At 54.1% G+C, this 24,863-nt stretch overlaps 1 protein-coding gene across 3 annotated transcripts in view; it reads left to right on the forward strand.

Annotated features, from left to right (window-relative positions):
• KAZN (kazrin, periplakin interacting protein) overlaps window positions 1-24,863 on the forward strand; it is a 1,134,217-nt gene that overhangs the window by 1,066,774 nt on the left and 42,580 nt on the right. For all 3 annotated transcript variants that reach the window (XM_067721094.1, XM_067721083.1, XM_067721102.1), the window contains 5 exons: window positions 5,120-5,290; window positions 12,901-13,090; window positions 15,107-15,237; window positions 18,375-18,425; window positions 19,901-20,024. In XM_067721094.1, coding sequence (XP_067577195.1) covers window positions 5,120-5,290; window positions 12,901-13,090; window positions 15,107-15,237; window positions 18,375-18,425; window positions 19,901-20,024 — 667 coding nt within the window. The remainder of the gene's footprint in view (window positions 1-5,119; window positions 5,291-12,900; window positions 13,091-15,106; window positions 15,238-18,374; window positions 18,426-19,900; window positions 20,025-24,863) is intronic.

Here is a 24,863-nt window from a genome sequence, read left to right on the forward strand (position 1 = left end):
CAGGCACCCACAGCCTCTGCCTGGTCTGGAGCTCTTGGTGCCCTGGGTGCCAGCCCTGAGCAGCAGGGCCCCAGCTTCCCCTGCCTGTCCTTCCACAGTAGGTGGGCTGGGTCCCTAGAAGTTGGCCTCCCCGGGCCTGTCACTTGCAGACAGAGTGTGGCATTAAGTCAACAACCTGTGGAAGCAGAGAGGAGGAAAGGGAACCCCCGGCTCCCTGCTTTCTTGGTCCTCTTCTGGGTCGCAGACTTCCTGCCATGTCCTCACTTGGCAGAAGGGACAAGGGAGCTCTCTGGGGTCTCTTATAAGGGCATCAATCCCATTCACGAGGGCTCCACCCTCATGACCTAAGCACCTCCCAGGGGCCCCACCTCCTAATATCATCACGTTAGGTGTTAGGATTTCAACATATGAATTTTGACAAACATTCAGACTATAGCACCATCTGCCTCTCTCTTGGTCCACCTCCATCCTTTCTCCTTCTCCAGCTGGAGGGCCCGTAGCAGGTCCCAGGAGCCTGGTCCTTCTTCAGCAGGTGAGGCAGGGAGAACCTTTACTTGAGTAGCCCCATGCCCATCAATAGGGAGACATGTTTGTTTGAGGGGAGGGGACACAGGGCAGGGGCCAGACAACCAGCCCACAGCCATACCTGCTTTTGGTGATTTGCTGGCCCCAGGCGTGAGGGGCACCGGGCTGACCTTGTCCTTGACACTGCTCGTCCTCAGATCATCAGCTTCCTTGGTGTTTTAGGGCTCTTCAGAGAAGTAATATATATATTAAGATTTATTAGAAGGAATTGGCCTACATGATTGTGGAGGCTGACAAGTCCTGTGATCTGCCTTCTACAAGCTAGAGAGCCAGTGGTGTCATCGAGTTTGAGTCAAAGGCCAGAGAGCTGGAGAGCCGACTTGTAAGTTCCATCCAAGGGCAGAAGACCCATGTCCCAGCTTAACTCTCAGGTAGAAAGCAACTTCTCCCTTCCTCCACTTTCCATTCGGGCTCTCAACGGATCGGATGATGCCCACTCCCCCAGCCCCCGCCACTGGGTACTGAGTCTACCAGTTCAAACGTTAATCTCATCCAAAAACCCGCACAGACACACCCAGAAATGATGTTTGGCCACAAAGCTGGACACCCCATGGTCTGGTGAAGTTGATGGATAAAAGTAACCATCATGGGCTTCCCTGGTGGCACAGTGGTTGAGAGTCCGCCTGCTGATGCAGGGGACATGGGTTCTTGCCCCAGTCCAGGAAGATCCCACATGCCGCGGAGCGGCTGGGCCCGTAAGCCATGGCCACTGGGTCTGCGCGTCCGGAGCCTGTGCTCCGCAACGGGAGAGGCCACAACGGAGAGGGGCCCGCGTACCGCAAAAAAAAGTAACCATCACACTTGGCGTGGGAGGCAGGGTGGTACAGTGGTTAAGACCAGACAGTGGGTTAGACTCTCACCTCTGCCACTCTCTAGCCACGTGGCCTCATCCCTAAAACCGGGATAATGATCGCAACCACTCAGAGCCCAGCCTTGTCAGCACTAAAGTTTCTGGTACACAGAAAGCATGCCAGGGGAAAAATGCTTGTCGTTGTTATTATTATTATTATTATTATTGTTATTGCCTCTGGGGGATTCAGAGTCAGGCATTTGATCGTGGAAATTCCACAGTGGGTTTCAGGGCCCTTCTGTGGGTCTCTCATCTACCACTGCCTGGTGTTGGTCCCCCTGGCAAACCCAGAGAAGCCACCTGCTCTCAGGAAGCCTCTGGCCAGGCAGGAGCGGGTCCTGGCTGACCGCACACAGACCCCAGTCATGGGCCCTGCCTCTGGGAGGATGGTAGAGTCTCAGTGAAGAAGCAAGAACCATGCGGAAAATTAACCCAGATAGGACCTTCTCGGGGGGTCCGAGGGTCCCAGACGATCCAGGAACCGGGGGTGGGGGAAGTGTTCCCTGAGAACATGCACCTTGAAGGAGGACAGATCCAGATCAGGAAAGCAAACAGGCGGGAATTCCCTGGTGGTTCAGTGGCTAGGACTTGGCGCTTTCACACTTCACTGCTGTAGCCTGGGTTCAATCCCTAGTCAGGGAACTAAGATCCTGCAAGCTGCGTGGCATAAATGAAAGAAAGAAAGAATGAATGAATAAATGGATGAATGGAATGTGATGCTGATAAAAGGCTAAACGGATCAAAAAAGATGGCTCTGTTTAGATAAGCACCCTAACAATGACAATGATGATGGCCACCTTTAGAGACCACCTGTCACCACCTGACACAGGATAATATTAATAATGGCAAACATTAATTGTGCACTTACTGTATGCTGGCTTGGTCCTAATCTCTTTACATTTGCTATTTTTAATAGCAACCCTATGAGGTATGATTGTCCCCATCATCCCCCTTTTACAGAGCCGAAAACTGACTTAGGTCAAGTCGCCAGAGGGACCTCAGCTCCCAGGTTGGCATCCAAGGTCCCAGACAGTTGGGCCGAGTCCTTCCTTCATAAATTCCGGCCACCTTGATCCCCGTCAGGTTTCAACGCCCCAGGCAGGTCTCCTTCAGTTCCTTTCCTGCCACCACTGCCAGCAAGGATTAAGACCTCCACCACACTATCTGCGGGGCTGCAGAAGTTATTTTACCTCTCTGGCCTCAGTTTGCTCATCTGTAAAATAGAGATAATCATAGACCCTGCCTCACAGGAGCTTGTTTAAATATAATAATGCATCTGAAACCTCAGCACCGTACTTGACATGTGTACAGAACGTTCCGTGACAGTTGCTACTGAGACCTGCACTCCTGCTGCCAGAGATGTGATCATGGGAGGGGGTGTCAGAGTTTTCACCAAGGCTGAAAGCACCTACAGCCTTTCCCCCCAGCCTGGAACCCTCAGTCTGCTCACAACTAGTGGAGCTACTGACTGCAAAGAGACACAGAGACAAAAATGATCCTGGGGGTCCTAGCGGACCTTCTTCCTAATTCAGGGGTATGTGGTAGGCAGCCACTTGTACACCAGCCAACTCTCAGTGGTTCTGATCCACACACTTCATTTCATGGGACATTCCAGGATCTAGGCTTGCTGCTAGGTGCTGAGGGTAGATGCTGGGACGTGGTCCCCAGCTCCAGGGGAAAGAGCTGGCTGGTCCACATGTGACCCAGGAGGCCATACCTGTCAGCTGTTGCACTGACCCCACCTGAAGACAGCTTCAAAGAGAAAGGAGAAGAGAAATAACTAGCGGTGGAGTGCCCCTCTGCGGAGAGCCTTGCTTCCAGAACCCGAGAGTACAGCTTTGCCCGGGCTTTTGCTATAGTGCCATCTTTTGCTTTGCATCTCGCATTACCAGTCTCTTCTGACCATCACCCTGGGATGTGATAGTGTCGTTCTCTCATAGATGAGGTGGTTGAGGTTTGGGGAAGCTGCATTACTTGTTCAGTGTCACACAGCTTGTAGCGGATGGAGCTGAGACTTCACACCCAGGCACCCTGACCCCTAGGAGACACGTCCTGGAAGGAATCATCTCCCTGACACACACACCACCTCCTCTAGACTACACTGAGAAGCCTGGGGCTGGTGACACAGACACCTGTGTCCTCCACTCACCCCAGCTGGGAGAGCTGTCCTGGGACGGCCTTTGAAGTCAGTCACAGCAGCTACCAACACTCTTTCTTTTACTCAGCAGTGTTCCTTGGCTGTTGTCTGCCGGGCTGCTGTTCTGTGACCCGGGTGTCTGCCGATGACCTAGAGTGTGCAGCTCCTCGGGCACAGGGATTTTTGTCTGGTGTGTGCCTGCTGGTGGCATCCACGAATATTGGTTGAATGACCAGTATCCGGTACCAGTATGAGAAACTGATTGGGAACAGCTGAGGCTGCTTTCTTAGGTAGATAGTCAGGGAAGGCCTCTCGGAGACATTTGAGCAGCGTCCTGAGTGCACGAGTGAGCGCCTGCTGTGTCCCCGGCACCGTTCTGAGCTCTAAACTTGGATTATCTCATCCAGTCCTCACAATAACACCCTCAAGGACGGGTGCCGTGATCCCGTGTTACAGACAAGGAAACTGAGGCACGACAGTTATTGCAGCTTGTTCTTGCAAAGCCAGGATTCGACCCAGACTCACTCTCTTTCCCAGGAACCTAAGCCATAGCTCCAGCTCTGTGACAGTCATGCAGAAAGGGCCAGACCTTGGCCTCCTAGTCTCTGGCCATCTGGAATTCAGGCCTTCGGTGGCAGGGCTGTTTGACAAGGCAGGATGGTTGCCTCTCAACGCGGTCCCAGGCTGCACAGAGACCTGGAGTTCGGCTCTCAATTTGGTGGCTGGGAAGACCGTGGCTGGGTGCGTGGGCCCGGCCCCCTGCAGGGACCTTTCCTCTGGGGGAAGGATGCCTGGTGTCCTGAAATTGGCTCTTGCCAACAGAGGTCAGGCCCCCGATCCAGCCGGCTGTTCCTTGCCTGCTGGCTCTGCTGGACCAGCACAGCTGGAGACCATGGCCCTCGCCTCAGCACCACAGAGAAAACAGCTTATGCAGGAGGACCAGCCGGGAGCTGGGGCCGGGGTGACGGGCAGAGGACTGTGCTGCATTCAGACACCACAGCTAGCTGGAGGTCCAGCCTGTCCCATCGTCGGCTGGGACCCTGTGGGATGGTGGCAGGGCCCTGTGGCAGCCAAGGCAGGTGGGCTGCAGGTGCCTCCTCTGTCCCTGTTTTCCTGTGACACACACGTTACCAAACAGCAGAACAGAGGCCCAAACCCACTAATGACCCTAATTTTTATCAGCCTCCATTTAACTATTTCCCTCAAATGAAGTCATTTAGTCTTTATAACAATTCTTTGAAATGAGGAGTATTGATTCCCCCTCCATTTTAAATATGGAGAAATGAAGACTTGATAAGTTCAAAGAACTTACCTAGGACATTTGTTTGCTCATGTATCCATTGAAAAAAAACGGCTGAGCATCTACTAACAGTTTGTCTCTGTTCCAGTCTCCAACCCAGGGCTTTCTTCCTCCAGGGCCCGAGCGCCCGGCCACCTGCGGTGCTGTGGGGCCTCCCTGCGCTTCCTCTGGTCTGGGGGGTCAAGGCCCTCTGGGCCAAGGGTAGGCCGTGCCCCGCACTCCTTGTAACGCTGGCCTCTCCCCACAGGAGAGCGAGGACGCTGTCAAAGCCCTGGCCAAGGAAAAGGACCTGCTGGAGCGCGAGAAGTGGGAGCTGCGGCGGCAAGCCAAGGAGGCCACGGACCACGCCACGGCACTGCGCTCCCAGCTGGACCTCAAGGATAACCGCATGAAGGAGCTGGAGGCGGAGCTGGCCATGGTGAGACCCCACCCCCTCACCCACCCAGGCCTGGTGGGGCATCTGCCGGAAGTGATGTCATGGCTGGGAGACAGGGAGTGCACGTGGGCTCACCTGGGAGTCCAGAGTGGAGTCCGCAGGGGCGGGGGCGGGGCAGGGGCGGGGGCGGGGCTGGGGGCGGGGCTGGGGCCGGGGCGGGGTCTGGGATGACCCCTCTGGTTGGTCGTGGCAACCACACCACCTTTCATCCACCTGACTGGGGCCGAGCATGTGGGGATGCTGGGAAACCATCCACTAGCCTTTGGGAGGAAAAATACCAAAAAATTAATATTGGTTATCTCTGGGTAGTAAGATCACAAGTGGCTTTTATTTCCTTTTTTTTCCCCTGTTTTCATCAGTCTTATTATATTACTTGGGTCCTCAAGGAAAAAAATGTTTTTTTCTAATCCAAAAAATCCCTCAAAATACATCCACTGTGTTTTCCTCGGAGATGGGCAGCCTGCATGTGGGGACAGAGAGTCTAGGTGGTGTTTCCAGGCCTGGCCTGTCAGCAGAACTGAGGTCCAGAGCCCTGGAGTTCTGCTCTACCCGCTCCTGTGTAACCTTGGTCTGCTCACTGAACTTCTCTGAGCTTCAGTGACCTTTATCTGGTCCTGGGGTGGGGGTGAGGGTCTTTATCCCACTCTGCCTTCCCCAAGAGATGTTTGATCAACTTTAGAGAGCTCGTGGCTTAAAGGGCCTTTGAAACCACCATGGCTCAATGTGGTGGTGGCTGGGAGGAGAGTGTGTAGGGAACTCCCAAGGTGGGGGGAGTCGCATGTTTCTTAGTGAGAACTCAGCGTTCTCTGCAGCACTGATGCTGGCTGATGGTGTGGTTACCACCATGGGTTCTGGGTTTGAATCCAGCCCCCATCGCTGTCTAGCTGTGTGACCTTGGGCAGGACCCTTCCCCTGTCTGGGCCTCAGTTCCATCAAGTGTCAATAAGGGTAAATGCATATATCCCATAGGGCTCTTGTGAGGATTTCAATGAAATGATGCAAGAGAAGCACTTAGCCCGGCCTGTACATGGTGAGTGATGATATGACAAGAGGGAGGTTTTCTATGGTCAGTTGCTTCAGGAGCAGGGGTCACCCAGGGCAAGTCAGGATCTGTGGGCCCCTCCTGGGAACAACAATCCCACCCTCTGCCTCCTGGGTCTCCTTGTCCAATGCTGACCCCTAGTGGTGAGAGCTGCCCAGGCTGGAGGAAGCTCCAGCTGCTGGGTCTCCTCTCTGGGGTCTTCCCACCAGTGGGGTCGGTGGTGCTGGCGGCCCTGCTGCCATGTGCAGCCCAGACAGAAACCTTTCAAGTTGACAGTCTCGGAAGGGAGTGCAGGGTGAGGTGAGGCCTTTATTCTCCCAAGTCTTCCCAGCGTCCTGTGATGGACAGATGGCTCTTCCTTGCCATGGGCCACTAACCTCAAGCATCCTGGGAAATTCTGGGGTCTTTCAGGATTGGGAGCCAGCTCACCTCTGCTTCCACTCTCACCATGCCCGGATGACTCGACCTGCTTTAGTTCTGGCCAGCGAAACTCAGGTTCTTGCCCCCTCCCTCTGGCAGGCATCAGGCCTCTCTGCTAAGTGTGAATAGTTAGGTGGTGGGTTTGCTGTAATGTCAGCACAGGCACAGCCTGTGAGAGCCCCGGTGTTGGTGTGTGTCCACTTGCCCGGAGGTCCCCTCTGTTGCCCGCCATCTGCAGAATTTCACAGCCTGGAGGCTTCCAGGGCTGCCGGCTCTGGGCAGTGTTGTCCAGCTCCCCTCACAGCACTGCTGGCCAGGACGAGACTAGAGTGAAGGTACCTTCCCTGCGTGTGTGCCTGAGGTCCTCGGGTTGCAAGCCACAGAAAGCAGCTCGGGCTATCTGAGCACACAGCGTGCACTGGAAGGAAGTCAGGAGCTCACAGGTGCAGTGGTAAGGTGGAGGGCCAGGCTTGGAAATGGGCCGAAGCCAAGGCAGCCGCAGGGAGTGGGGAAGCCAGGATTCCATCTGGAATGGTCCACTGAGTGGCCCCTGCTGGGGGAGATGAACCCAAACCCTTTGCCCTCTGAATTTCACTTCAGTTTTCAAAAGTCTGATCAAGTACAGGGTATTCAAGTGGTCCATCTGAGGGTCACTTGCTTACTCCTGATCTAGGAGTTCTGGCTGTGGCTCTGGTGATAGGTAATTTCTTAAGTGACCCGCCCACAACACGGAAGCCATGGCGCAGCTCCCTGGTGAGGGGTCAGCAGGCCCTGCCCCAATTCAGGCATTACCCCTCCCCAACCCAGCCTCCGCTGGGTCTCCACACACCCTATGCAGCTGAAAAGGGCCGCTTCACTCGAGTAAAAGTCAAAGGACGTTGGCTTCCCAAGAAGCAAACACCCCTCTTGGTGCTTTGCTGATGGGCTGCAGCCCGTGGGGAGGGGACACTTCCTGATGGGCTCCAGCCCGTGGGGAGGGGACATTTCCTGATAACAACTTCTGGCCGAACTAGGCATTACCACACCTGGAGCAGTTTCACTCCTGTAGCCACACTGGCTCTGTGGAGACCACCCTGTGGTTTGTTTGTTTGTTTAGGTAAAAAATTTTCAATATGCGTTTTATTGAGATATAATTCACATATTATAAAATTCGTCCTTTTATGACATAAATTTAGTGATTTTTAGCACATTCACAAAGTTGTGCAACCGTCACCACGATCTAATTCCAGGACAATCTCATCACTCTAATAAGAAGCCCATATCCATTAGCGGTCACTCCAGTGAGCTACATATTCTCATTGTGCCCATTTCACAGATTTGGAAACAGGCTCGGTGTGCAGGAGGCTCACCCAGAGCTGCCCAGAGAGTTGAGAGGCAGAGCTGGGAGGTGGGCAGTCCCCGTGCTCCGTGATGGGAGGCCTCTGAAAGGACACCCAGATGCTGGCCTGAAGGAGGCACGTCCTCTTACCAGCCATCGCTCATCCCTCAGGCCTTCCCCAGTGGCCTCTCCAGTCACTGAGCAGGCGGGAGACAGGGCTGCCAGCCCCGAGATCACAGGCTCCCCCCAAGTGCTAGTCCTGTCCACTCCCTCCCCCAGGAGCCTGGTTCCTGGTGACCTAGTTTTCTATCAACGTTCTCCAAAATGGGAGACAGTTCTTACGTTACTATGTACACTGTACACAGGGCTTCTCACCCTCAACACTGTTGACACTTGGGGGCCGGAGAAGTCTGTTGTGGGACGTCCTGTGCACTGTGCGGTGTGCAGCAGTATCCCCGGCCTCCACCCACGAGATGCCTGTAGTGCCTCCCAACTGTGGGGAATGAAGTCTCCAGACATTTCCCAGTGTTCCCTGGAGGGGGAGAGAATTCACGCTGGTTGCGAACCACTCCTCTGTAAAGTGTGGGATTCCCTCGTCTCGGTGTCTGTCTCTGCCCTGGCCGTGCAGTTCTAACACAGCCCCAGTTGGGGGCCTGCGTTTCCTGGCTGTGTGATCTTTGACAAGTGACTTAACCTTTCTGAGCCTGTGTTCATACGTATAAGACCTTCCTCCTGGGGTGATTGTGAGGTGAGGTGACGGGAAATCGGGGCAGGCTCTCCACCCACACTCAGTGGACGTTAGCTGTTGTTACTGACGTTGGAGACCAGCCTGTCCTCGGGCCGCGCCGGGACCAGGAGTCGTGGATTCCCACGTCCCGTCCACTAGCCAGTCATTTTGTGTCCTTGAGCTGCCTGGGCCTCAGTTTCCTCGTCTGTAAAAGTGACAGCCGCCACAGGCCCAGGCAAGAGTAGGGCGCGGTGAGGGACCAGCGAGAGGCAGGGTCGAGCGGCAAGGGTCAAGGGTGATCGTGGTTTGTTTTTTAATGGCCGTGCTCTGGGTTGTTACCACTCCTGCCCTCTCTCTGAGGAAACCAGCTGGCCACACAAGCACACCTCCCGGCCCCGGACCACTGCCATCCTGGCCCAGCAGACCAGCCCTGGCCCACAGCCAGCTCTGAACACTGGGTCTGAGCTCAGACCCCCGGCCACACACATGAGGTCAGGGCCCACCCGAGCCCGACATTGTCCCCCAAGAGCCTCCCTCCACCCCCAGGCCTGCGGTTGTCAGAGATGGTATGGAGCCAGTATTGCCTCATCAGCTCATGCTGGTACCTCCATGCTGGACCTGCGACTACTGCAGCCTGAGATCTGGGACAGAGTCGCGGCCAGTAAGCCCAGGAAGAGGATGGTGGAGTCAACTGTAGCTGGCGTCATGCTCCTTTGGTGCAGATGCAGCGTCTCCGCAGCTGGAGTCCACGGGAGCACGACCCTTCTCGTGTTTGCTTGGAAGGTTCCTGCCCCGGGATCCTCCCTGCCTTTGGCGGGAGAGACGTTCCCTAGCCAAGCTCAAATTCCTTGGAAAGCCGGTAAAGGGTTCCCTTTAGCCGCACTCACAGCATCCCTCCGGGGCCAGGCCTGTTCTCTGACTGGAAGTACATCCTGGCCTCCAGGCAGCTAGGAAGCTGAGGGTGGGGGAGGGTGGGGCCCCCGTGCCGCTCTCCCTTTCCACTTCCCAGATTGTCTGATCTCAGGGAGGCATAAGTCATCCTAACAGCCTGCTACTGTTTGAACAGGACGATAGACCAGACAGAATCCTGGGCTTTCATGTGAATTATTCCACATCTGACTCCTACTTGTGAAATGGAAATTGTTTCATGATAGCAGTCACCAACGTTCACTGAGCTTTTTCTTTACCATCGGCTAAGTGCTCTCCATGGCACCCATGTTATCCCCATCAGACAGACTAGGACATGAAGGCACAGAGAGGTGAGGGGCCTCTCTTAGGATCCCCCAGCTAGGAAGTGGCAGAGCTGGGATCAAATCCAGGCCGCTGGATGCCACAGCCTAGGCTCCGAGGCGCTGTGCCGGGCCACCTCATCCCACAACTTACCTATAAAAGTAACCCCTCAGTTCCCATCTTACTGTGAGGACTTGAGGCTCAGAGTGGTGGAGTAACTTGCTGCAGGTCACACAGCAAGTCAAATAGTAGAAGTGGAGTTTGAACCCAGTTCTGTCTGACTTTTGTCACATGAGGGTGTTTGAGCCAATTCTCCAATTCCCAGGAGCTCAACACTGCGGGCTCAGGGTTCTCAGCAGGGGGTGGAGGCGCAGAGGGAACTCCCAGCATTGAGTTGCATTTAATGGAAGAGATTAGTAGAGAAATGCTGTGCAGGCTGTCACAGGAAGATGATTCAATGCAGCAACGAGAGAGAGACAGACAGAGAGTACATGCACGTATTTTAAGTTAGACCTTACGTGCCTTGTCTGCAGTTCACGTCTCTGTTTCGCTCTGTCTCAGAGGTTTAAACTCATGAGTGGACAGTGTGTGAGAGGTTCCTGTGCTCAGAATTCACAGGCACACCTGCCCCATCCTGCAGGACTAACCGTAGGCTCCTCCCCATTGTCAGGCAGCGATGATGCCAAGCCGCCTGCTGAGTTAGAAGGTGCTGCTCTCAGGCCCAGACCGAGGGGAGATCCACCTGGAAGAAGGAAGCCAGGTGCGGACAGGAGAGCAGTCCTGCCCGGGCCTCTTCCTCGTGCCTTCCTGTGCTGCCTCAAGGGGCTGCTTATTTCAGTGGGCGACTTGGACTTGCCTGCGCTTTCCATGTGTGTGGCTGGGGATGTCTGCAAGAGGGCAGAGCTGAGGGTTAGTTAGCATGACGGCAGACCGACTGGGCGCTCATTTCCCACCCAAGTCCACCTTCCTGGCAGCCAAGATGGATTGGACAGGAGGAAGCAAGGGAGTGGGGCAGCTGCCCGCATGGAGCGGTGCCAGGATGGAGGGCTCGGAGGCCAGATGCACAGACACCTGGAGGGGAGAGCAGATGTGGTCCCGAGTGAGATACGGTGGTCCAGGAAACATGAGTCCGTGACACTGGACCTGCAGCAGGCACGCGGCAGCTCCAAGACACAGCCAGCCTGCTGAAGGATCGCTGCACCGTTCCTGGGTAAACTAACAGAGCTGCTTCCCTGGGCCGTCCGCCTGGACGTGGCAGAAGCCTGCTTCCATTTCCCCTGCAGATCTTTACTGAGTGCTTCACTGAATGTGCCCAGCCCCAAGCCAGGTGCTGGGGGTCCCGTGGTGACCAGCCGCGCCCCACTCTCTGCCTCGCGGATTCAGAGTCGGCATCACTTGTGCTGGTTATTTCCTTGCCCCAGAGGAGCGTGGGCACCATAGAGGCCACATGGGGCTCCCAGGCTCCCAGACTTGGGCCCCAGCTTGGACATTGTGCCTGCTGTGCACACTTGGAGAAGTCACTTAACCTCCCTGAGTTTCTGGTTTCTCCTCTGTCAAGCACAGCTAATCCTACACCCCCTACTTGAGACCCAGGGCTGCTGCACTGAGCACATGGTATTTTTCTAAACCTGGGATTATTTACCAGATAATAACCAGAGATTATTACCTGGCTTGGGGGTGGGGCTGGCTCCAACTCGGCCTCCCTCTGCCATAGGGGTTTATATTCCCTGGGGTCTGGCGGTGGAAGGGGAGTGATTTCATAGACTCCTGGGGTATCCAAGCTAGAGGGAGCCCTAAGGATTGGTCTAGGCTTTTCAGTACACAGATGGGGAAAGTAAGGCTCGGAGAAGGCAGTGACTTGTCTAAAATAACACAGCTGTCAACGTGATGAGGGTATGTCAGGCTTTAGGTCAAGAACTTCATTTCTCAGCTAGAATCTCTTTCTCAAGGACCTCTGCTCTGCATGGAGGAGCCCAGGGCCTTGGGGGAAGTATGGAAAGTTCTGGAGCTAGGAGAGAGATGAGGTGAGGTTTTTCCATTTCATCCGTGTTCATTTTAGGGGCAAAGCCAGCACTCATGGTGGCTCTGCCATCTGTAGTGACCCCCCAGATTCACTGGAAATCTCAGTGTGAGGCCCTTGGGCCCCGCCCCGTGTGCCCCCTCTCCCCTGACATGAGCTTGGGGAGCTAGTGTGGAAGTGGAAATTGACTATGAAAGAAAATAGGCATTAATACATTTCTAATATGTACCCTTTTTCTCCCCCCAATAATTTGAGATCACTTCTAATACAACCCCCCATACCCTGGGGGACATAATCCAAAGCTGGGAGAGACCTCAGGCACAGGACCGAGAAAGGAAGAGCTCTCTATCCCACCTGCCAGAACTCAGCCCCACGCTTGTCCCTGGGTTTCCTTGTGTCCCACGTATTCTCATGTGATCCTGAGAGCCAGGTTGGGGGCTGCCCTATCCCCAGCCTGTGTTGCACAGCACCTTGTGAAGGGGCCATCGGAGGTTGAATTGGGGAGGAGGTAAGGTGCTGAAAGGCAAAACACCATTTTCTTACCATCTCATTCAAATCCCAGCTGGTTCTTGGAGAACCCGAAAGAATGGGTGCTAAGTGTGTCCTCGGTCCCCCTTTGTGTTCTCACTTTGTGTTGGCAGGAACTAAGGGGTAACTAACCCCAAAGCAAACCCTCATGTGAGGTACTGATTGGCACGCAGTGCAGAGCCAGAGACACCCTGGCACAGAGGTTGGATTCGTGGCTTTCTCACGATGGCGGGTAATGGCCAAGCAGTAGGCCGAGAGGTCCCCTTGATCACGTCGTCTTCTTCCTGTCCCCCGGCTCTCTCTCCAGGCCAAGCAGTCCTTAGCCACGCTGACCAAGGATGTCCCCAAGCGGCATTCACTCGCCATGCCTGGCGAGACGGTGCTTAATGGCAACCAGGAGTGGGTGGTGCAGGCAGACCTCCCACTGACCGCAGCCATCCGGCAGAGCCAGCAGACTCTCTACCACTCACACCCCCCCCACCCTGGGGACCGGCAAGGTGAGTCCAGCCCAGCCACAGCTCCAGGGGTGTCTCAGGAGGCCATCTGGCCCACTGGGAGGGGCGGCCTCTTTATTCACACTATAGCTGCTTTTAGGGGGGTGTAGGGGAGAGGCCATGGCTCAGAGGACTGAAAAGTCTGAGAGATGGACCTCAGGCATAGCTGGATACCAAGGTTCAGACAATACCTGGGTCTGTCTGACTCTCTCCATCTCTCAGCTCTGCCTGCCTCCATTCGACCTCATCTTTAGGCCACCTCTTTTCACAAAGCAGAAAACAGTCTCCAGCAGTTTCAGGCTTTTAGGGCCCTTGAAGCTCAAAAGTCTTGAGAAAGAGAAATCTTTCTCTGTGTGTATAGTAAATCCCAAAGAAGGACTCTGATTGGCCAGCCAGGGTCACATGTCTACCTCTGGACCAATCACTGTATCTGGCAGTGGATGCACTGATTCTCCAGTCTAAGTCACATGGGCGTCCTTTGGCAGAGGAGACAGTGTGAGCTCCTTGATTGACAGCTCCAGGTAATCACTGGATGTGTGGGAGGGGCAGAAATAAGTGTTAGGGGTGTTTGCTGCAGGCACCGAGGGGAAGAGGGGCCCAGCCTGTGGTCAGCATCTGTACCCATGGGCCACAGTAGAAGCCCCAAACTCCTCTGTACATCTGCGGCCCACTTGGCCCCATTTTCTGTCCCTCCTGTGAGTGGTCGCATTTGTGTGACAGATGCAGGTTGGAGACAGGCAGCTGGTTTCTGGAGCCTGTGGGTCCTGCCGTCACCTAGCTGGGAACCCAAGTCCCTGACTCCAAAGCCCCACGCTCCTCCGTATGACCATATGGCCATTGGCAGCAAGGATTTTCTTTCTCAGTAATGTAGCCCTCCCTGCTCACATGCTGCCTGCACACAGTAGGTCCTCAGTCTTGTCGAGCAGAAAGTGCTTCCTCCATCCAGCGTCTGCAGACAGGAGAGCACTCTGCTGGGGGACTTGGGTGGGCTTCCAGGAATCCATCTACTATTGAGTAAGCACCTACTGCACACCAGGCGCCGTGAGCGCTGGGGTTGGACATGGCTAAGACACCCAGACTGCCTGCATTCATCAAGCTGGCATTGTAGGTGTGAAGACAGAAAACACATGTAACTAAACTGACAAAGAATGATTACAGATTGTATTCAGTGCAGGGAGAGAAATCAACGGAAAACAGGTGCTTTGTTGGGAAAGAAAAGACAGTGGGGAGAGCTGATAATAGGGGGAGGTTTCTCTCAGGACAGGCTGAGACTTGAAGGCTGAGGATGTGCCTGATGGGCAGCAGGGCCAGCGAAGGGTGAGGCAGGAGGGAGATGGTGCGTGTCGGGCACCATCAGAAAGCTGCTGTGACGTGAGCCGAGGCTGGTGGGGTGGGCAGGGCTGTATCCCCTCGGCTTGGAGGAGGACCGCACGTATCTACCCCGAGGTAAAGAGAGACCAGATGCCTGGCTCTCATGGCAGTGAGGAGAGGAAGCAGGGAGGCCCTCTGGGAGGCCGCCATGGTTTTCTAGGCAAGAGACGGTGGTGGCCTGGGCTTGGGTGGTGGCAGTGGGGCTGGAGAGAAGTGGCCAGATTTGGGGCTGTGTTTGGAGGTGCTGCTGCGGATCGGGTGTGGGGTGAGGGGGTGGGAGAAAGAGAGGAGCTGGTGGTAGCCTCACGGCTTCTCTCTTGGGAAGCTGGTACTGAGCATGGGTTAGGATTGCACCAGGCCTAGGGAACGTCCAGGTGGCTGGAGCACTGTGAGGACAGTCACTGAGGCCCCTGGAGACTTCTGCCCCTTCCTCTTCACCCTGGTTAGGAGGGGGCCTAATTGGATCCAGAGGCTCTCTGGTGACCCGTGGGGCTGTGAAATAGAGGGGTGGAGAGCTGGGCAAGTCTCTTCTCTATGTCTCAGTGTTCCCATCTGTATAATGGGGGCGTTGGGTGGACTGACCTGCAAGTCAGTGAAGGCAAGGACATTCTCTCCATCCCCCACTCACCAGCTGTCCCTGCTTTCCAGCGGTCAGGGTGAGCCCCTGCCACTCCCGGCAGCCCTCCGTCATCTCCGACGCATCTGCCGCTGAAGGCGACCGGTCGTCCACGCCAAGCGACATCAACTCCCCTCGACACCGGACGCACTCCCTCTGCAACGTAAGGCCAGCAGCAGCAGGGCCTGGGCCTTGGGCCCCGCCCGGAAACCACAGGGGTGGGAGTGGAGGGGGTGAAGACCTACCCGCTGTTTCCTCTCGTCCACCCAGGAAGCATTCTGGCGAAGGCATTTCCTGTTCTGTTCTTTCCTTTTGCAAGAAGAGATGGATGTGGGGAGAGAAAGAAATGAGGCCTGTTGGCTCCTTGTGTCCGGGAGGGCAAGGAAAATCCAGAGGATGGCGGGCCTGGGTCGGCCTCAGGGTCTGAGCAGCCTGGGCTCATCTCTGGTGGGCTATGTCTGGGACCGTAGGCTTCTCCTCCCAGACCATACCTTCCAGGGCTCAGGACCTCACCACCACCCCTGTTTCCCTGTAGAGCCAGCTCTTGGTCCTGCAGGAATGAGCTGGATTTTTTTTGAATCTCCAGGAGTTTTTGCACATTTTGCCTCTGGAGAGGCATCCGGTGAATTTTTTCTAAGTTGTGTTTGCTTTGCTTACTTAATTACAGTTTTTTTATTTCATACTGGGTCCCAGCTACCAAGAGGCACAGGTCCGTAGCCACCTAACTCTTGATGGCTGGTGGGACAGACAGGCTCCCCAGGAGCGAGGGGGTGAACGAAGGTGGGTGGGTCAAGCATCTGAGGACAGGAAGACGCCACATCAAGGCTCTAATGTGAAACACTGGGGTCAGGATGTGGGAACCACTTTTCACGTGTTCCATCATGCGACTAAGAATCCAGAGGGCGCCCCTGCCGCGTCCTAAAGACACAGTAGAGTCGGGTCCTCAGACACACAGGAAGCCTTTCTCAGAAGCTCAGTCAATGTTTTATTAACCAGCAAGATGGATAAGAAACAAGAAATGAGGTGGATATTGTGCAAAAGAAAGACAAGATAACCACTACTTGCCAGTGGGATGTTTATCTACCTGGAAAACCTCAAGAGAATAACCAGAAAAGCCATTAGACTAATAGTGAGAAGTACAGAACGGTACTGGTAGAATATCAATTGATAAAAATCAGTACCTATTCTATATTAGTAATCCCAATGGAAGCATTTTTTTTTCCAAATCTAGAATAACAATGAAGAGCACTTAATAAAAATAGCTAAGACTGGGCTTCCCTGGTGGCGCAGTGGTTGAGAGTCCGCCTGCCGATGCAGGGAACACGGGTTTGTGCCCCGGTCTGGGAAGATCCCACATGCCGCGGAGCGGCTGGGCCCGTGAGCCATGGCCGCTGAGCCTGCGCGTCCGGAGCCTGTGCTCCCCAACGGGAGAGGCCACAACAGTGAGAGGCCCGCATACTGCAAAAAAAAAAAAAAGCTAAGACTAAATTTGAAGTAAGTTGCCTCAGCATGGTGACATGGACAACAGACACTGCTGGCCAGGGCCTCGCAAAGCCACGTCAGGACGGGGAGGAGGTCACTTCAGGCCTGAATCCCACTCGGGGCTCGGATTCTGTTTTAACTGGGGCTTTAAGGAAGCAATCTGTTCTTCTCTTGTTCCCAGGAGAGAACCCTGGTGACAAAGGCTGTCCTGACAGAACCAAGACGAGGAAGGTGGGCCAGTAGAGGGGCCTCTGCTGTTACTCTCTTGTTCTGAGGGACCACTGTTGAGCTGTACATACAGCCAGCAGTGCCCTTTGTTCTTAGTGTGGGCCAGATACCCTGTAGCATCTGAGAATACCTTCCCAAGGGCCATACTTTGTCCTCCCATGGGGGGCCCACGGGAGCTTTGACAGCCAGAATGCTGCTGGAAAATCCATTCTGCAGAAAGAGTTCTTTAAAGGCCTCTTGAATTGCATCTGGCTCAGACCTAGCCTTTTGCCCAACTTGGCTTTGGCACATACCTGAGGCTACAGGCAGCAGATCCGGCATATTTATTCCCAAGCTCGCTTTACACAGAGCCCTGGTGCCAGGCAATGGGTGCTTTGATAAGCCAGTTTTCTACACATAGGCATTTCAGTGGGCTCTGGCCTCATTCTCTTCCCCATAAATTTGGCAAAGATGGCCTTGTACAGGGCCAACCTACCTTAGCTGCCTGCCAAATAGGTTCTGTTTGCAAACCTTGAGATGGGACTAAAGACTAAACTACCATTTGTTCCATCCCCACCCTCCCTCAACCACCTTCATCCCCCATCTCAACCGATGTGCACACAGGTAAGCCAGGAAGAGCCTGAAAATAGCTCCGGGTAACCGTCTGTGCTCAGGCATTTGGCCTGGTACCAGCAGGAACAGCCTGACCTGGAGTAAGGACCTCCCCATCCTTTCATGCTCTAGTCACTTATTTAGAGCAGAGGTGGGGACTCAGCACAGAGAGGCCGGAGAAGATTGATGGACATTGGCTCAGGTGACACATGCTTTATTTCTTGCCTTTTGCCTGCAATTCTGGAAGTGACCACCAGGAGTCTCCCTAGTAATGACTTGTGATCCCAGTGATCTATGGTACCCACCCCCAGGCAGGACAGACTGATTCTGGGATGTGGTGAGGGCTTTTGTACACTCACAGGAAGGAGCACTAGACCAGGGAGAACCAGACGGTCTTGAATTTGAGGTGTAGCTCTGGTTTTAATTAGCTCTATAATGTTGGACTGTCTGGAACCTCTCTGTGTACCTGTAAATCAGGCTAATGAGCCCTGTTTTGGCCCTCCACAAAATAAGAGATTCATTGTGTTGTTTGTGGGGGAAATAAGAGGATGGGTAGTCGCCCAAGTCTTCCTGTCCCAAAATTCTTTATTTTTATTTTTTCTATAAAATTATACTTCTTTATGAAAAGCACCAAGTATAACCAACTTCAGTTCTAACTCTGTGGACCAATTGGGAGAGGAACTTAGAGGACTTTGAGTGACTGATTTGTTGGTCAGAGGGTGTTAGGGGTCAAGAAGCCAGAGCAGGCAGGAGAGCATCACAGGGCCTCTGGCCAGGACCCCTGGTCCTGGCAGCATCTTCATGAACCCCAGGTGTCGTCATTGAGCCATTTGGAAGTGTCTACTTCAGGGGTGGAGGGTGGATTCCCCAGTACAGAAGCAGGGCGGTCCCTAGGGGATGGCTTCCTTCCACAGAAAACCCCATGCTCCACAGGCCACCTCTGCTCTCATGTGTTATGTGTCTTTGCTGTTTCATCTTCCTCTTCTCCTTTGGCTACAGGGCGACAGTCCCGGCCCAGTTCAGAAGAACCTGCACAACCCCATTGTACAGGTAGGTGTGCCTTCCCTGGCCACTCAGGCCCTCCCTCCACCCCACCTTGACCGTGACTTCACCCTTCTCCTCCTCAGCCCTCAGCACCACCATGTCCATACTTGGACACCCAGGGCAGACAGGAGTTAAGCCACTACCTCGGTCACACATGGTTCAGTGCCCCAGCCAGGCTCAGCACCTGAGTCTGCCCTTCCATGTCCTCTTCTAGATCTGTGGACCTACTAAGTGCATCACGCATCCCTGGAGAGTGTCTTCTCCTGGCAGCCAAAGGCTAATGACGTGAGCCCTGGGCTCTTTGGGCCCCTTGCTGCAGGAAACTTTTTAAAATTCATTTTTAACCTTTCAATACTCTATCCTCAGAGTGAGAAGGGGGCTGTAGGGAGGAAAACAACATGAATTTGACTGTCAGATGGGGTCTCTGAGATCAGCTTTCTAGTCCTGGGGTTCCCACATGCTGGTCTTCGGGACTGCTCGTCTACATCAGGGTCCACCAGTGAAGATTTTCTAATGCAGATTCCTGGGCCCTTCACCCCAGAGATTCTGATCCACCAGGTTGGGGGAGGGGGGGTTGGCTGGATTTCAGGTAATCTGACATGGTTTGGGGAACCATTAGTCTAGTCTAACCTCCACCTTTTTGACCAGTAACACCACTCTGCATCTTTGTATAAAGCACTTGACAGTTTGCAAAGCTCTGCTGCAGACACCACCCCAGTCCCGTAGTTACCCCGACAGGAAGACCTCCTCCACATCATCATCATCATCATCATCACTGTCTTTGTCATTATTAACAATCCCCCCATGTCACAGACGAGAAACCTGGGCTCAGAGAGGCTGGGGGCTCTCCACGTTTCCGTGGGTAGTGACATAACTGGGATTAGAACCCAAACCCCTGCCTCCCCACTCTACCGAGGCCAGTCCTGCTTCTTGTCCAGGGCCTTAAGGTCTGGGGTCCTTGCTCTTGGCTGACATGAAGCTCAGATTTCCTCCTTCCTGGTTTTCCCGGCTCTCCTATGCCCCCTTTTCCAAGGGGACTTTTTCCGCAGTGAACTTATTACACTTGCGATGCCCCCTCCGGATGGGCCCTGTGGTCAGCCGTGGCAGCATGCGTGGACGCGATTCTGCAAGCCCTCCACGAGCACTGGAAGGCTGTAGGCAAACTGAATTGAAATGATAGTACAAACCCCACCAGCAGCCGTCATGAATGCTACTTATGTCCAGGCACTGTTCTAAGCGTTTTTACCCTCACTTTAGCAACATCCTCATGACAGCCTTGGATGGGTCCTAGTGTCGTCCCCGAGAGATTCTGTAACTGGCCCAAGTCCGCTCAGCGAGTGAGGGGCAGACCCTGTCATCCTTACCCACTGGTGCCTCCCACCAGCCATCCCCCACCCCCTACCCCTCCCTGTCTTCTGCCCCAGCTCAGCTTGCCTTTGTTCTTCTCCTCTCTACCTCTGCCACTTGGCCTGACTCCTCAGTCACTAGAGGATCTTGAAGACCAAAAACGGAAAAAGAAGAAAGAGAAGATGGGATTCGGCTCCATCTCGCGTGTCTTCGCCAGAGGGAAGCAGCGGAAGTCCCTCGACCCCGGCCTCTTTGATGGTACCGCCCCTGATTATTACATAGAGGAGGACGCGGACTGGTGATACCCGCCTCCCTTCGCCTGCTGCCCGGCGGGCGTGTCTGTGCGTGTGGACGTGCGTGCGAGCGGGGAATGCGCGGCTGGGCGTGCGTGGCGGTGCGTGTGCGCGTGCGTGGGAGCTCTCGCGCACGTGGGCGGGGGGGCGGTGCGGCTGAGGCCCGCTCGCGTGGGCCCCTCCCCGGCGTCACCACCTCTGTAATTGATGTACATACTACAAACGTGTGTGAATATGTCAACTCTCTGTTGTCCTCGGAGCGATACAGTTGTGTTGTTAATCTGGGTTTGTTTTTTCAGTGTTTTTTTTTTTCCGCTTTTTGGTTCGTTGGGGTTTTTGGTTTTTTTTTTTTTTTTGGTCCCTTCCCCCCTTCCCTTTTTATGAAACTTGAAAACTTGAAGGACTGCTGTGTATTTGTAAATAACAAAACTATTGTGCACTCCGTGCTTGTAAATGTCCCTCGTCCGAACTGCTACTTCTGGAGCCCGTCTCCCCGAGGATGTAGTCTGTGTTTGATGTTCCCCCCACTACACCCCGCCGCCCACCCGTCCCCCCCGGTGTGAACGTGTGGGACCAGACCCTGTTCTCGGGGTGCGCCCGAGTCACTTTAACCCCCAAACGCCATCGTCATCAGGGTAAGGTCCACTCTCCACAAAGACTTGCGAGCCCAGCCCAGGGGCCCTGTCTTGTCTCGGTTTGTCAGAGGCCAAACGGGCTCTTTCTAACGGCCTGCCAGTTTTTAAATTGCGTTGCCGTTTCTTTCTTTACGGGGAAAAGAAAAGAAAATTGTTCCGTTTAATTTATTTGCACAAATGCAGAAGACTTATTCTATCTAAATTATTACGTAAATATTGGAATGTATATTTTTCCACGGGGGGCGGGCGGGAGGCGGGTTCTCTGTTGACTTGTCTGTTCTATGATCATGCTGCTGCCGAGCTGTGCAAGGTAGAGTGTAGGGTGGCCAGAACCCAGGGACCATTGGACTGCCAAGCTTGCTTTTTTCCGTTCGTTCTTCTTCTCTCTCCCCCATTCTCCCATCCCTGCATGGGAGTGCGCTCCGCCTTTCTTCCTGCCTGTAGCTCTCTCCAGGCCTTTCTATATATATTTATTTATCTGAAATAACAGAGCACTGACCTCAGTGAACAGAGTGCCTGCTGTCGTGGTCACCTTCTCTTGGGTCTGTCTTTTGAGAAAGGCTGCCGTGTACAGGGCGAGACAGCCGACTGCATGAGCACAGGGTACGACCACAGGGACCCTCAGCCCGAGTTGGTTCCCCGAGGGTCCTGGAGCAGCACGCGTTCTTCGCTGCAGCTGTGTCTCATCCTTGGTTGGTTCTGCACGTTGGCCGGGCAGGTGTCATGGGGGAGGCGCCCGTCTCAAGGGGCGGCCTGTTGGGGACACAGCATCCAGCACCAGCACCTCTGCCCTCCCCATTCTGCTTGGTTCCTCCAGCCACATCGCACAGAGTCTCTCGGGATCCCTCGGGCCCTCCTCCAACTTGTCACAGCAGCCTGAGCCTGCTCACCCGAGGAGAGAAGGGCTGGCAGGAGCATCTGCCTATTTGGAGAGCAGTGTTGGCCCCGGTGAGGCTCCACCAGCAAAGGAACCGTGAGCACTGTAACACCGGGTGATGGAGAACACGTGAGCTTCTAAGCCAGGGCCTCCCGAAGTCTAAAACTAGCTTTCCCTTTTCTTTTAACCTGTGAATCCCCGCCTCTGCACCACCTTAAATACTAACAGCTCAATTCACACACCCTCTAAAACAACAGTAGTTGCGCTTTCTGCTAGCAGTAACGTTTTCAGCTCTTACCAAGAAACAGGAGAATTTTAAATGCTGGAGCATGTCTTATCAGAAGGGATAGGATATTTTGTCCAAAGTCTCTAAAACAAACAGAAAAGCCCCAGTCAGCTGCTCCCTTTCCTTCTGACCTGATGGGGGGGTTGGAAAGGAGTAGGCAGGGTACCTAATAAGGATCTTTCTGGCCTTTGGCTAAGCCGTTTCACCCAGCCTGGCGGCGGGGGAGAGCGGCCGGAGCTGGCATCTTTCTCTACAGAGAGATATTTTAGGAAATACTTTTCTCCCCCCCATGAATTTTTTTCTTTTGGTTGATTTTTATTGTTTGCCCTTTATTTACAAGAAAATAAGATTGCAACCCCCTCCTGGTAATGATTTAGTAGTTCCTTTTCATTTCAGTTTTTGGAAATTAGGAGATAATTCTAAGAGTTACTAAGGATGATTTATTTAAGAGAACTACGTCAAATAGCGAATGAGTTATGGGTAACAGTAGATGAAAATAACCTTTCCCGTGGGAAAGGTTTCTCGAAGGCATGGATGCAAATATAAAATATTAAAAAAAAATCTAAATAAAGCTTATTTTAAAATATGATCGAATTCTATGTTATTTGATTGCTTCTATCTTACTCCGGGTGGGAGGCAAAGCCTGGCATGACCTGCTCCTTGGAATTCCAGGGCTGGGTCCTGAGGGGGTAATGGGAGGGGCTGAGGAAAGCTGGCTGGATTCTGGGCCCATCGAGGGGCTGAGGCTGGGGTGGCCTCCCAGAAACATCTCATCTTTGCCACCCTGGCTGTAATTTGGAGGAGCCGTCAGCATCCAGGGCAGCCCGTGGTCCTAATGCACCACCTCCGAGTCTGGCGCCCTGACCCTGCATTCTCCAGCCCGGTGGCCCCAGTCAGCTTTCATCTGCTTCCTTCTCCCCCGTGGCGCTCCTTCCAAAGACCCAGAGCGGGGCCCCATGAGTTTGGGGCATATTACTTCCTGCAGACCTCAGTGGGCCTCTGCATTGTCCCGACTTTCCCCGCCATCCCTGGGGACTGAGAGGAGTTTAAGAGAGAAATTAAAGGATCCCCAGGGCTTCCCTAATGAAGCCAGAGTGGGCCAGGCTTTTCCAAGACCCGAGATTCACCAGATGCAAAGCCAGTCCTCCCCCTGTGAAACTCCACAGTGTGGCCTGAGAAGAGGCCACCTGGATACCCCAATCCATGATCACAGCCAGTGCCTTCAACCTCAGTCTCCCAACTTAACAACAAATCCTCCCCAGCAGTAAGACTGATGGAAGACTAGCCTTTTAACTCCCCTTGCATTGCTGCTAGGATAGAGCTCAAAGCACCACAATGTATAGACCATGCCGAGAAGTTACAGAGCTCAGGACTGCAAGGAACTTAGGGGCATCTACCCCAGCAGCTCTCAACCTAGCCACACATTAAAATCAACTGCCGAGCTTTCTAGAAAAAAATTACCAATGCCAGGTGCTACACCCCTGAATCAGAGTGTGGTTAAACCTTCTCTGGTGCAGCCAGGATTGAGAACCACTGGGCTAATGTGAGGAGGGCAAATGGCCCCAAACACACATGCCACAGCTTCCCTCACCCTGACCTCAGGCAGACATCACTAATCAATTAAAGAACCCTTCCTACCCAGCCCAAAGTGGCCTCTAATTTTTTCACTTTACAAAGCCTCAGACACCGCCAATCAGTCAGAGTTGGCATCCAAGGAAAAAAGCCTGTTTGCCTTCACCAAACTAACCCAACCCACTATACCTAACAGATGGGGGAAACTTTGTCCCAGAGAGGAGCGATTTGGCCAAGATCCTAGCTATCGCTCCTTCAATCCCGTGGCCTTCTCAAGGGCCAGGCCACACCTGATTCAAATCCGAGTAGCTCTACTCAAAAGCCACACAACCTCCTTTGTTAATCTTCTCCAGACCTTGCCCCAAATGGTCCAACTTCAAGTGTCACTATTAGTCAGAAATTGGAGTAGGGCTGCCCCGGCTGCAGGGCCGGTGGACAGCTGCACAGGTTGTATACTGCATTACCCCTGTATGGACAGTGCCCTGAGCTGTGCAGTGCACAGCCTGCGTGGCTGTCCTCAGTGGCCCTCCTGCGTGCTCTCCTACCCGTGCTGGCGGGTTCTAACTGGCGTAACCTAACAGTAGTAATAACAATAATAACATCTAACATTTGTCGGGCACTTACTATGGGCCAGGGTCCGTGCTGCGTGCTTGACGTGTATTAACTCAGTTAATCCTCCAACGGCTCCATTATCGATGAAAAAACTGAGGCGAAGTCAATTGTCCGGGGTCAAGGAGCCAGGAAACAGTAGAACTGGGCGTCCAACCTAGTGAGTCTGTAGTGCCCTGAACCGCTCCTCCGTGTGGGCAGTGAGGGGCTGGGACCCAGCACGTGGGCGCCTCCAGTGCCTCCGAGGGGCCTGCTTTGAGCTTCACCCCACCCCACCCTCACCCACCAGTAGCCTCTGGCACAGCCTAGCACTTCCTTGCTTTTGTGACCTAGTCTATCTCTGTTAGCCTTTTACCTCCAGCCCAGAAAACCCACTCCCAGAGAGGGGCTGGCAGGGAGGGCAGAGCAGAAACGAGCTGTGGTCTAGCATAAGCTCTCCATCTTGGGCAGGGGCCGCCTCCAACCTGCCCTGCTATGGAACCCCTCGCCGTACCAGAGCTGCCACTTCCTGAGGTGGGGGGGGTCCCCTCAGGATGGCCCAGGGGTCCCAGGAGCTGCCCCACACCTGTCCCCCAAGGTTATGTGGCTGCTGCTCTGTGCCTCACTCAACCTGGGCTCCCAGGGAATCCAGGTGTAGTGCATCAGATGGGGTCATCAGGCCTGTGACAATATGAGTTTGAAAGTATCTCGGAATTCTCTGGCGTTCCAGGGATGAGGACTCCACACTTCCATTGCCAGGGCCCCGGGTTCGACCCCTGGTCAGGGAACTAAGATCCCGCAAGCCGCCTGGCATGGCCAAAAAAAAGAAAAAAGAAAAAAAAATTT

This window comes from Pseudorca crassidens, chromosome 2 (assembly GCF_039906515.1).
Source record: "Pseudorca crassidens isolate mPseCra1 chromosome 2, mPseCra1.hap1, whole genome shotgun sequence".
NCBI classification, from domain to species: domain Eukaryota; kingdom Metazoa; phylum Chordata; class Mammalia; order Artiodactyla; family Delphinidae; genus Pseudorca; species Pseudorca crassidens.